The sequence below is a fragment of the Rhagoletis pomonella genome, unplaced genomic scaffold (genome assembly GCF_013731165.1).
Source record: "Rhagoletis pomonella isolate Grant_MI unplaced genomic scaffold, Rhpom_1.0 Rhpom_scaffold_00008, whole genome shotgun sequence".
Lineage (NCBI taxonomy): Eukaryota > Metazoa > Arthropoda > Insecta > Diptera > Tephritidae > Rhagoletis > Rhagoletis pomonella.
This window is the reverse complement of record NW_023458562.1, coordinates 24762358-24775463: the sequence shown is the minus strand read 5'-3', so window position 1 is coordinate 24775463 and position 13106 is coordinate 24762358. Positions and strand designations below refer to the sequence as shown.

At 33.2% G+C, this 13106-nt stretch overlaps 2 protein-coding genes across 2 annotated transcripts in view; both read right to left on the bottom strand.

The window, feature by feature from the left end:
- LOC118744495 (GPI mannosyltransferase 2) overlaps positions 1–214 on the bottom strand; it is a 17852-nt gene extending 17638 nt beyond the window's left edge. Inside the window, exon 1 of the mRNA XM_036477536.1 lies at positions 17–214. The gene's annotated coding sequence lies outside the window, so the exon portion shown is untranslated. The remainder of the gene's footprint in view (positions 1–16) is intronic.
- Positions 215–876: 662 nt separating this feature from the next.
- Positions 877–2510, bottom strand: LOC118744494 (probable phenylalanine--tRNA ligase, mitochondrial). The gene is made up of 2 exons (XM_036477535.1): positions 1143–2510; positions 877–1077 (listed from the first exon to the last, which is right to left on the bottom strand). Exons 1-2 carry the CDS (start codon positions 2385–2387, stop codon positions 910–912), a joined length of 1413 nt encoding a protein of 470 aa, XP_036333428.1. The 5' UTR covers positions 2388–2510; the 3' UTR covers positions 877–909.
- Between the last annotated feature and the right edge of the window lie 10596 nt (positions 2511–13106).

Here is a 13106-nt window from a genome sequence, read left to right as displayed (position 1 = left end):
GTATGTATATTCACACCTGTGCAATAAGCAAACAAAAGTTAAATTTTTATTTGTAGGTCTTTGTTTCAACACTCCTTGGTATAAATAAATAATATAATTTATAAAAATCCCTCTGGTCTATGGTGCGTGCCACAACAAATATATCAGCCGGTTTACAGCAGGTGACGTTTGCGCCACATTTCTTCTACGGAAAAGAAAGGATGCCACCTTATTCATTGAAATACTTAAAAATTAGCAGAAAATCAAACGAATTTAGAAAATAAAAAATTGACGAGTAGAAACATCTAAAAGCGAACAATTTAATAAAAGAAATTTAAGGCAAGCTCTTAATCGTTGCTCAGTTATAAACCAAGTTTTTAAAAACTATTTTAAATAACGAATCAAATCACGAATAAGAAATATGTTCACGAACAATTAATTCGTAAATGAACGAATATTTAATTCGCGAATGACTTAATTTTTTTTTTTAATTTTTTAAATAACAGTATATTCGAATAATGCCTAGCTCTGAGTCCAGATATATACTGATTGTTTAATTTGCACCGCTTCCATAACTTTAGCAACGATGATCGCGATTTGTTGATATTTAAATTTTTGCCAAATTTAGCCGTTGAATATATGTTTTACTTATATTGGATTAACCGTTTATGAATAAAAGTATTTACCGTCAAGTCCAAAAATTATGATAATTACTGGTACAAGCTTTTCACCTAATGTTTTATTATTTTTTTAAACCTCGAACACATTTACAGAAATGCGAAAGCGTCAAATAGCCTGAAACTCTTTATTCAGAAACTCCTCACCACGCTCCTTGTCAATGACATCATATTTTGCTTTACTAAAATTTCCTTAACACAACCGCTATTTTTTATTAACAACTAAAAATTATGGGTTCAACATTCGCCCACCCTATCGAATTTCAACGTGAAACGCTTCAACACAAGCATCTGCTATGCGTTTGTGTATTTCATTAACTTCAGCTTGCGTTAAAGTGCGCTCCATGTGTCTATAAACAATACGGAAGCATAGGCTGGATTTGCCAGTTTTCGGACTCTTAAAACGGTCTACCAAGCTGATCTAGAAAAAACCATATTGAACATTAGTAAAGCACGTTAAATTGTCAATATAATTCCAGGACTCACTTGTTCGACCACATCACCAGCGACTGAACGCACAAGATCATAGAAATCATTGCTTGCAAAACCAGCATCTACCTCCACACCGGATGGCAGCCAGAATGAGAGGTCATTCTTGCACTGAGGGTATACGGATACAGGTTTATACTTCGTCAACTTGTAGAGATTTTCTTCATTGAATTGCTTAAGAAAGCCGCTATCGTTCGACCAAAACAATCTTATGTCGGGTATATCGAAAAGCACCATTGCTAGCCGTTCCAAACCCAAACCGAAAGCATAGCCTATATTGTTATGGGCTCCTGATCTGTGAAGTATTTCATGCCGCACAATGCCGCAGCCAAGTACTTCCAGCCATTTACCGTTATAAAGTATTTCTAGTTCCCAAGATGGTTGTGTAAAAGGAAAATATGTATCTACCCAACGATATTCCAGTTGCGTGCCGAATAAATCCCGCGCAAGTCCCAACAGTACGTCCTTCATTTCATGTTCCATTAACTTGACAGCTTCTAGTGTGTGGCAGGCTTGCTTTGCTTGATCCAAACACTTTGAAGATGTTTGCGGTGCTGCATAGTTTTTAGTGTTCAGCTGCCAATCAGCTTCGAAAATTTCCAAATCTTGATTACGTCCAAAGAGTATGTCTTTCGTAACTAGACGCACGGCATCCAATTGGTGGAAGACTGGATAGTGTGTGCTGTCGATTTCATCACGGCGATACACCTCACCCGTCACTAAAAAGTTATCCAATCCACACGCAATCAAATCCGATTGATGTGCTGTGGTATGAGCGCGTAGCAACTGGTGTTGATTTATATAATAACAGTCGGATTTGGCACGACTGACGTGATCAGTAGGAAATAGTAGATTATCGAAATTTTGTTCCACTGTAACAATAGGACTCAATTGATCATACACTGAAAATAAAGGATTGCCGCGCGAGTTTCTAAAAGTGCTATAGAAATAGTTAACAATCCTTTGTCGAAGAATCGAGAGTGGATGATTGCGCTGCAGATGTTTGTTGGCACCCAAGTAAGACAATATTTTTGGCGTCACATTCGTCCAAGAGTCAGTGGGATAAGATTTGCCGTTTATTTCTAACATACCCTTGGGATCAGCAGCTCCAACAGTTATAGCCATATGCCGCTTGTTGGTACGCGGTGGCCGGTATAAGTTCGCTTTGCAACCTACTTGAATAGAGTTGGAGAAGCCTACAGCTGCTCCATTTACTTGACGCCATTGGCGTAGTATTAACATTGCGAATTAATTAAATATTGAATTTTTCGATAGAAATCTCACTAGAGCAAATGTTGAATTTACAGCGTTTTTTGTTTTGTTCTTATTTTTCTTGTTATGTCATCTTTGACAAATTCGATCAGCTGTTGCTGTTAATTCAGCTGTCTACTGTCAAGTGCTGGCAAGAGTAGTTTCGGAGAAAAAACGGAAGTAAGTTGGAAAACGGAACTGCGTTTAGTTTTTCGCTAACGGCTAATTTTTTATAAGTACATACATACATACATATGTATTTAAAGTGAATTAATTGTTCGAATGCAATTTTTTATTTTATATGTATGTTTGTACCAAGGTACATTGAACAGGTAGTATCAGTAGAGCAGCTGATTTGATTTATTTTCAAATTATTTGGTCTCGAAAATGTCAAATATTTTTAATTTTTTCTCACAAAAATTCTGAATTGTTAAAATCCATTTGCATGTGAAAACTTTTCCCATACAAAACAAGCGATTGAGTAGCAGCTTTTGGAACGTTCGCCCAACTCGGCAGCACGACCGCTGATTACTGGGCCTTGCAAAGGATGGATCAATGCTTCGAGAAGCAAACAAATTTACTAGGAAAGAAAGTTGCATCAATTTTTATTTTTTCCAATTTCAATTTTTTATTTTTTATAATTTTTTGTATTTCACATGGCACGCTTTTATTTAGAAGAAAAAATTCAGAACAGATTTTGACACTTTCGATACCAGAAGCAACAACAAAATACACGCAAATGTTGTTTTTGCTCTACTGATACTACCTGTTTAATGTGCCTTGGTTTGTACATACAGCACGTTTACTAATACTATTAAGAATTATTTAAAAATTTAATTTTGTGTGAAATCTCTTTGGTTGTTGAGAGTTTTTTTTGTTAGCGGTGTTGCTCATTTCCTATTTACTATGGATTTTTTCCGCAGTCAACGAAAAAAAATCTGAAACGAAATTTTAAGCTAATTCAAACATGCACAATATTCTACTAAAACTGAATCGAAAACTGATGGGCATTTTTTTTTTTACTTTCGTGGAATTATTATAAATCTAAGCTATAAGGGTAGTTAACAGTAACAATGCTAATTGAAATGAATGTTGTAGGATTGTGTTCCTTTTCCAACATTTATTAATTTTTTACGTTTAGAAACTTTGCTAAGGAAGTGAGTGCTTATTAGCTAATGGATCATTCCAAGTAAAAGTTGTAACCATCGGCGTAGCCAGAATGAAATATAGGGGGGGGGGAGTTGCTCGAACCTATTAAGCTGGCATTTCAGGGTACTATTTTATATATACATATATATAAGGAAAATTTGAAAGTTGGGGGGGGGGGGGGGGGGGGATGGGCCCCCCCCCCTGCCCCTACCTGGCTACGCCCATGGTTGTAACCTCTTTTTAAATTACTACATTTCGTTAATCTGTTGAAAAATATTAAAAAAATGAAAAGAAGATGTAATTTTTGTGTATGGAAACCTTTACTTCATACATAATTACCAGTCATAAGGACATATCTCACCAGTCACAAATGAAAATATTTTTTAATATTTCTATGAAGATTATATAAGCCGAATTTTGACTGAAAACGAAACCGTGTATGTAGTTCATATTTTCCAACACCAAAACATTTTTCGTAAAAATTCAGCATTTTGGCTAAAATTCATTTTTGAGTGCACAAAAGTAAAATGGAGTTTTTTAGTGTTCCACCATTCACATTCATTCAAATGATAGTTACATAAAAATCACAAAGCGTTCGATATTTTTGTTAAAGCAATTTTATACATTAGTTGTTCTATGTCAAAAAATATTTTTCGCTGTTGTATTAGTTCCGACGGCATACATAATTATAATTAACAATTGATCACATTCGGGAGTGAAATTTCCCACCAGTCAGAGTGGAATGGCCCTAATCTTAATACAGATTATACATTTATAGGAAGGTTCAGCTAAAACTATTTCTCTCAACACAAGATTTGGTAATTGTAAAAAAAACATGCACCTTTAACCAAATCATGTGTTGAGAAAAACATATTTAGTTGACGTAACTCAACTCTTTTTTTAGTGTAATAGGGATAATGGAAAATAACTCTTCAATTTCAACAGTAGGTGCATAAATGACGAAATACATGCAAAGCAGCAACACAAACTCTGCTATTTATCCCAGTTCAACATGGTCGGTTAAAAAATATGCTACGGGTAGTGGTGGTAAGTGAAAAAACTGTTCTATTGTGTATTGTTAATGGAAAGTATAGAGGCAAATTTTTGTTTTCGTATATACATGATTTATGTTTTAAATAAATATATATATTACGCAAATACCTTGCATATTTTAACCAGTCAAATGTTTCTTGCCAGATACCAACAGGGTTGCTTAAGTAGCTAAAAGGAAATTTTACCCGAGTTAAGCGTTCTTTATCCCCTCGTTTACAAAAAAAAAAAATGCAGCTAGTGTTACAAAACTGAATGCATGACATAAAAAATCCATTTGAATCGTTTCTTAAAACAGAGCTTCCTAAAGTGGGTTGGGCGGAAACCAAGGGTTCCGTAGAAAAGTCATCAGGGTTCCGCGAAATTAATTTTGATATGAACACGGCGGTCGGTTTGAGTTGCACACAGAAAGAAAAGTTCTATAAACAGTTTGACCGAGACGTAGTATACCTGTGTACTCGTAGTTGGTGTGATTGCCATACCTACTGCATAAGAGCGTTGAGCGTGCGCTTGACAGCTTATTTTTTTTTCTAACCGGTATATGTTGTTGGCCGTTCTAGCTAAAGGGTTATATTTATATAACTTTCTACAAGGAACGCTATGAATTGCCAAATGAAATGTGAAATATAAAAAATGGACACTAGGTAAATCACCTGAAATCGTTGTCAGATTATTTTTCGGATGGTAGTAGTAATATTGGTTTGGTACAAAACCCATTTACGAATCATTCATAGATCTTCAGAGTACTTCGACATTGAAACATATATTTGAATCTGGGTTTCTGAAAGAGTTTTGGGTTAGTTAAAAAGGCCATCTTAACTTTGCTTCCTTCTGTCTCACAACGTACTCGGTCAACAAATTCAGGTCGAAAGTAGATGCTACCCCAGAAATGCGCATACAGCTTTTAGACACAATATCGAACTACTATTTTATACAATAATTATTTCATTCTTCACATTAAAATTTAAAGTATGTATACTATTTCTAGTAAAAGTTTTTATTCATATTTAAAATGCACTGCCTTTGATTTTTAATAATTTGATGTGGGGTTCCATAAAATGAAAGGTGTTTAGTATGGGTTCCATCATCTTAAACGTTTAAGAACGCCTGTCTTAGTACATACACCTTTGAGAATTCCGATGTCTTAAAAAATTGCCTAAAAAATAAAATTACTTAAATAAATAACTCGATAGTACGGCACCGTATCCCCGAAATTTTTTTTTTTGTTTTACTTGCCAATTGAAAGCTGACAAACAAAAGACTTAAGCAACAAACTTATGATAAAATTTGAAGGGCAAGGTTCGGAAAATCTTTTATGACCAAACCGCATGAATTATTCTCGAATGAGAACGACAAATGAAATGAAGGGGGATAGATCGCGGCTTGGCGCAAACTGTAATACCGCGTATTTGATGCACGCCAAATTTTATATGAGCATGAATAAACTGGTTTTTAACAAAACTCCTGCACCTTTTTTAACTGTGTTTGACTCACAATATATAGACCAAAATTATCATACTAACTACATATAAAAGTTTTTTTTTTAAATATACATACGCGCTATTGCAGTGTTTTTTGCCATATTGAAAACAAAATGATATCCAGATAAGAGAACTTATTTACCCAAATTAAGTTAAATTAATATTAAAAAATTTGTTAAATTAAGTGAAAGTAGTATTAAAACTAATTAAAAAAGTTTTAGGTTTATTCCTCATGAGGTAAATTATCGTAAAAGCTTCAAAAATCAAGTGGTATAAAATTCTCAAGCTATTTTAAATGTTGAGATTTATTTTTCGTTATTTTTAAACGTGATTTGAAAAGTACGGACGCTGTTTATTTTTCCAAAATAATTTTTTTGGGTCGTTAGATAGTAAGCTGCAATTATTTTTTAATTCCAATTCGTACAGAATTGCACCGTTTGGCAAGTATTTTAATACCTACATTATACCCAGATCCTCTACTTGCCATATAGACTCGTATATATATATTATTTTAGTCGCTATAATTAAATGAAAAAGGCTTGAGTTACCAACTTTGCAATATGGGAATGGCTTTGATCGTGATTCTTTTGTTGCAACAGCGTACTGATGTGGCCTGTGTTTTAAAATTTTTCTTAATTACTGAACAAACAGGAATTTTAGAGATTTTACTTATCTGAAGCCGCACCGACTTAGGATTGAGTTTTAGCTCTGTACAACTCAGTGTAAAATATAAGCGGGTTTTGTTGGTCAAATTTCAGGCTTTAGCATATTAAATTTAGACATTTTGGAATATACCCGGTATTCCATTTTGCATATACGCCAAGCGACGATAAGTATGATATAATTTTTAACCGACTTCCAAAAAAGGAGGAGTTTATCAGTTCGTCGGAATATTTTTTTTTTTTTTTTATGTATGTTACCGCATAACTTTGGACCACGTCAACCGATTTCCCAGAGGTGGTTCCATACTAATCTGGTTCAGATCCGATCATTGGCTCATATATACATATATGTATATATATATATACATATGTATTTTTTTCAAGTCGTTTTTTTTGCTAAAAATTACTTGTTTTTTATTAGAAGGAAATTGTAACTGAGAAAGCACATCCACATGATTCAATAATAGAAAGGTATTCGTTTGCGTAATCTCTCAGAACAAGTCTATCATAACGACCGTTTAGCTAAAAAAAAAAATGCGGATTGATAGAATTTTTTTCGTTGATTTCAACCATACCAAATTTACAATAAACAAGACATAAGTTCCAAAATAAATCATCTTAAAACCCAGTCGGAAAAATCAACTAACACCATGATGTAAGAGCTTTATTTGCTTTGTTTATTTATATTTTTATTATCACTAAATTCTTGAAATCCAAAAGCAGATCATGATAAAATTTGAATGTATATCGAATAAAAGGTAATAACTTGTTCTTTCTAAATAATATAGATTTATTTAGCATTGATCATGCATTTTTTTTTAAGTTTATTTCATGAATAAATAACATTTGTTCGTGTTTTAGTGTTTTTGGCTTAAAAATATAAAAAAGCATATTAATTACGTACATCAACTGAAAGATGTTTATTGTGAGGTCATAAGCTTTTTAATCGCTTTTGTAGTTCATAAGATTTAAAAAATAAAAAAATGCCATTTTAACTTTTATATCTTCTTTATTTTTTACTTGGGCCAAATAATTTTTGAGTTTTAAATATTTTTGCAAGGCAATTTCGATTTCTCTCCGAACCTAAGCGTTGCTTTTCTACATTTTTTCAGTAGCACCTACATTGAGCCATACATTTTTTTTAATATTTCTACTGGAATAATCGAAGTATTTCCTTAGCAAAAGTTTAATGCTTTTTGGCGAGCTTTAATTTACTGACATTAGGGTGGTACTACTTGTGGGCAAGTACTATAACGGGGTTCTTGAGGTAAATTTTAGGGTGGTACGTTAGGGGCATAAGAACTGAGATCTGAAGGGTAAGTATTAGCACACGGTGCGTGAGGTCAATAAACATTGCAATAAAAAAATTGTCTTCAATAGACAAGAACGCCAATATATTGTACATTAAGATGCGATTGTAAATGACGAAGATGTGAGGAAAAATATAAAATGGCGACCCCTACGTTCGTGGGAATAAATTCGCAATTTCCTTGCAAAATTACTTAAGATTCGAAGGTGCACAGCGAACTTTTTTTTCTGGTACGGTCTAACGTAAACACATATTTACATACATAATACATATGTATGTAGTTTAAAAATTAGTCTGTAACTATTCTTATCAAGTCCGAATTAATTGGAAAAATCGTATAATTTGCTGGCGCCTCCTTATAAAAAGCATTTTAAAGCAAATTTTCATTATCTTAGTTAAGCACTTATTATTAAAATATTTTTAATTCAATGGAAGGAAATACTTTAAAAATGTAAATTGCTCAAATTAGTTTGCACCTATGCAGCGATTTCCAAATAAAATTCCTATTCGTGATATATGTATTTCACCCAGTTAGTTCTTCGAATCCCGGAAATCCACACATATTTTCTAAAGAATGCTTTTGCCTTATTTGTAAGTTCTACATAATTAAAACAAAATGTGTAAAATGAAGCGAAATTCATTTGAATGTGGTTTTTTTTCAATATAGGAAGCGTTTTTTCTTTCCTACCACCATCAGTATACCTACATATATGTAGATACCACATTTAATATGCTAAAATATATTCATGCCGCCGTAAAGCAAAGATCTGTAAAACTTTCGTAGAATCATTTTCTTGAACACCCCAAAGTACGCCTCATCGGACTCCGGGGGTAGTTGATATTTCTTTATTGGGGCATTTAGTATTCAAGGAAACAGAAATAAAAGAGGCGCTTTCGCTAAGATAAATGCCAGCTCGCAACTGCATGCATTACAGAGCACAGTTACTGTATTCTCTGGCCATGCATTATGCCGGATATGTCGTAAGACCATGCCAGGGTCCGTAGACCACTCTGAAATATTTATTTTTTTTCTTCCCAAAGAATTGTTATGTAAATGGATGGAAATTATGTATGTACTGAGAATATACATACATACATATGTATATAATTATGCTCTTTTTTTACAATCCGTTTTGAAATATTTTTCCTCAGAATCTTTATAAGCTTTAAATAGCTGTTAACTTGCCAATCGATGGCGTTATTTTTTGTTATCTCTTCGGCGAATCTGTAATTTTATACCCAACGTAAGAATACGTATGTATGTAAATTAGACCGTTCCAAAAAAAAGAATTTTGCAAGGTTATCTCGAGTTGTTTTTTTTTTATTTGTTTTGCGAACGTAGGCCTTTTTCCATTTTTCGTGATTTATTTGGCATTTACAGTCGAATCTTTAGATATGATATATTGATGTTTTTGTCTCAAGAAGCCATTTTTCCCCCAAAGTTCATTGAACTCAAGCACTTCGTTCTAGGACTTCCCACCAGATCTCAGATCTTATCACTCTAACGTACCACCCTAAACTCAATAAATTAAAGGCCATCAAAAATTATTAAACTTTAGCAAAGGAAGTATCTTGACTTTTCCAGTAGATCTATATTAAAAAAATTGCTCTTATTGCCGAATTTAATAGTTCACCGGAGGATTAAAAACAAACTACCTATAATTCGGCAAAAAAAAAAATCGAAATTGCCTTGCAAAATTACTTTAGATTCGGAGCTGTAAGGCGAACTCTCGATTAAAAAATTTTCTGATAATTCTGAAAAAAAAGTTTGAAATTTTGATAAAATTTTTGTGAATCCTTATCCTTACTATCCTTACTAATATTATAAATCAGAAAGTGAGTTTGTTTGTTTGCTTCGCTTTCACGCTTTACCTACTCAACCGATCATCATGAAATTTTGTACACTACTGTTATTTAGCCCAACTTAAAATATAGGATACATTTAATATCGATTAGAAAAGGGGGCGTGGCACCTCCCATACAAACGGAATTTTTCATGGTGCATTTCTCAGGAAATATTTTTGGTAGATTACTGGAACTTGGTATGGAGATATATAAAATCATTATCTACTTATGGATGATGGCTGCCACCTTTTACAAAAAATAAAATTCAACTTCAATTAAGGGAGTTATTTATTTGAAAATTAGATTAAAAAAAATGGAAGTCAAAGGGCTTAAAAAAAGCTGCAGTTTGAATGTATCTTGAAAAGGGATGCCATCTGTTTCAAAAGTCAAATTTAAATTAATCTTAAGAATTAAAATATGGTTGTCAAACGAAATATTGTTAAGAAACCTTTAGTTTGAAAATTTTGAATAATATTGAATTCTTTCACAAGGGTTTCCGCATTTTTTAAATCAAATTCAATTAATTTAAATGAAATATTATAATACTAGCAAACTCGGCAACCTTCGTCCCGTCCAAACTTAATTTTATCATTGAAACATTTTGGTCCAACATGTTCACCAACAATTCACGTTTACGATTCCCATTGGCCCGCTCATTGGCTAAGATTATGGTTTGGTGGTCTTTTGCCGCCTTAAATAACTTAACGAAAGTCTTATGTCTTATGTCTTGATTATCTCTAATTGTGCAACATTTCATAGAACGGTTAATCTTATAACGAAATAAATTTGAAGAACATTTCCTCTTCACTCCCTAGCGGCAACAATGATCTGGTTCTATAGTGAATCTGCCCCAGAAACTTTATGGTATAGTTGGTGGCAGCTTCAAAATGGATGCGTATAATTGTTCTACAGAAATCCTATATACATAGACTTTGTATGGGAGGTGCCACGCCAGATTAAAAAATACCGATTTTTTCTTAGCCTATAACCATCATTGGGACGAAATTAAAAAAAAAAATCGGTTCGTCCGTTTCCGAGCTTTGCGAACACAAAAATATTAATAATATATATTAGTATAGATTGGTATGAATCGAAATGGTTTTGAATATGTATCACAATATGTATTAGTGGAGGAGAAGCTCGGCCAAACACTAACATATGTTTAAGCGCCGATCTATTATATATTACAATATGGGTATCAAAACTACATGTAAGGGCTTTCCATCTGTTTAAAATCTCAAATTGACTTTAGGTGATAAGTTAATTGGAAAAGTATGATAAGTGAGAAAGAAAGTTTTATGTAGTTTTAAATTACTTTAAAGATGGTTAAACAAATTTTAAACCACCTGTTTTTTAATTGAGTTTTCTTGAAATAAATTTTACTCAATGTAGCACGTAGAAATTTCATACACTCAGCGAAGCGTGTGAGGGCGATCTAGTATTATATAAAAGCCTGAAACCTTGATCTATATGGATTATGTTTTTTGTTATTCATGGCCTTACACCAATTATATTCAACAATTTTCTTAGCTTCAGGTCGTTTATAATGAAAAATATTGTGGAAAAACAACAATAATGGTAGAAGTTATAGAATAGCAGCTATAATAAAAATAGAATCTTAACACAAACCAACAACCACATGATCAAGTCTAAATAGCAATAGCCTTGTTTATAGTTGGGTTGACCGAATGAAAAAGTGGAAAAGGCAACAGCAATTTATATGGTGAAATTAGCTCAGTGGATAAGACCGCTGGCTTTGAACGCCGGAGTTGCGATTTCAAGTCCTAGTGAACTCGATGAAGAAGTATGATGAGGAGAATTGATATCCGATATACTTAGGTGCTATAAGTTCTACCAAGTCTAGGTGGTGCGGTCTAGTGTACATATTGCTCACGATCTTCTAAAGTGACCTAACTCAAAATTTCGAATTTTTGAATTTATGCACTAAAAATATACACAGAGCTTTTATTTACCTTTCAGCAAAAACTGGAGCAAATTTTTGTTATAATTTGTTGACAAAATATAAGGTAAAGTCTTCCTTACCCATATGATTAGCATGCGCTAAGAAATAGTTTTTCGCATTTTCTGACGAACGTGTTATTTTGAGTTGTGTCACTTTTGAAGTCCGTGTGCGGTATGTATCTCTGTGCATGCAAATTAAAAGAAAAAAAAAATAATACATCGTCTCCCAATAATAAATACCATAATACAACCAGTGTGGCCAGGTTAGCCTTTGGAGCAGAGACCAAAAATAATCGTTAAATATCAATGGTTTTATTTTTCCATCATTGCAAAATCGTTGTTTTTAACCGACTTAAAAAAGGAGAAGGTTATCAATTCGTCTTAATATTTTTTTTATGTACATATCTGTGTTCGTATGGAAAAGTAGCTTATGTCGAAAGGCAGGCTTTAGTATAATGCGGCAATCCCTTTATTTTTTAAACGGCAAGGAATTTTTTGATGAGACTTAATAAGAATATTGACTTGCTAGTATCGGAACTATTTCTTCCACGTTTATTTGCCAAAAGTTGTTCAACGGCTTAGCGCCAGTGAGTCATTCGCAATCGTATGCTGCGAATGCTGATTTATACTAAAGCCAGCCTTTCGACATAAGCTACTTTTCCATATGAACACAGATATGTTACCGCATAATTTTGGACCACGTCAGCCCATTTCGATAATCCATTGGCAACGTAGTGGCTCGCGGGTGGTCTAATACTAATTTGGTTTGGATACGATTATTGAATCATGCAAAAATTAGCGGTATACCTAAATTTTTATATGAGAATTGAAGTCGGCTGCGTTTTTTTGCTTAAAAATTACTAGTTCGATTTTTTTTTCGGTAAAAGATAAACGTTATTTTGGGATTTGTTTTTACTAGTTTTTTAGGACGATTTCTTTGAGAAAATCAGTTTTAAGCTTTTTATTTTGGGTTTTGAGCAAAATGGCTTTCAACTGCATATTTAGGTAGTATGAACAATTGTCCTTTTAATTGAATTCGCCTTTGTATATCTGGAAGTGCAATGGAACGGTCGTAATTAGCTTGATAGAAGCTATTTTGTGTTTTGATGCGAATGACTTACGAATTTATTTAAAGAAAATAATTTTTGCTAAAACTGGAAGAGTTCGTGAAGAGTTTTTTAGTTTAAATATGCTGACATAATTTTAACTTCATTTTTCAGAGGATATAACTTTTTACGGCCTTTGTGCAAAA

Coding starts and splice junctions, on each gene's coding strand:
- LOC118744494 (XM_036477535.1), bottom strand. CDS start 2,387: ATGTTAATACTACGCCAATGGCGTCAAGTAAATGGAGCAGCTGTAGGC. Junction 1,078..1,142: donor CTGGTGATGTGGTCGAACAA/GTGAGTCCTGGA, acceptor GGTTTTTTCTAG/ATCAGCTTGGTAGACCGTTT.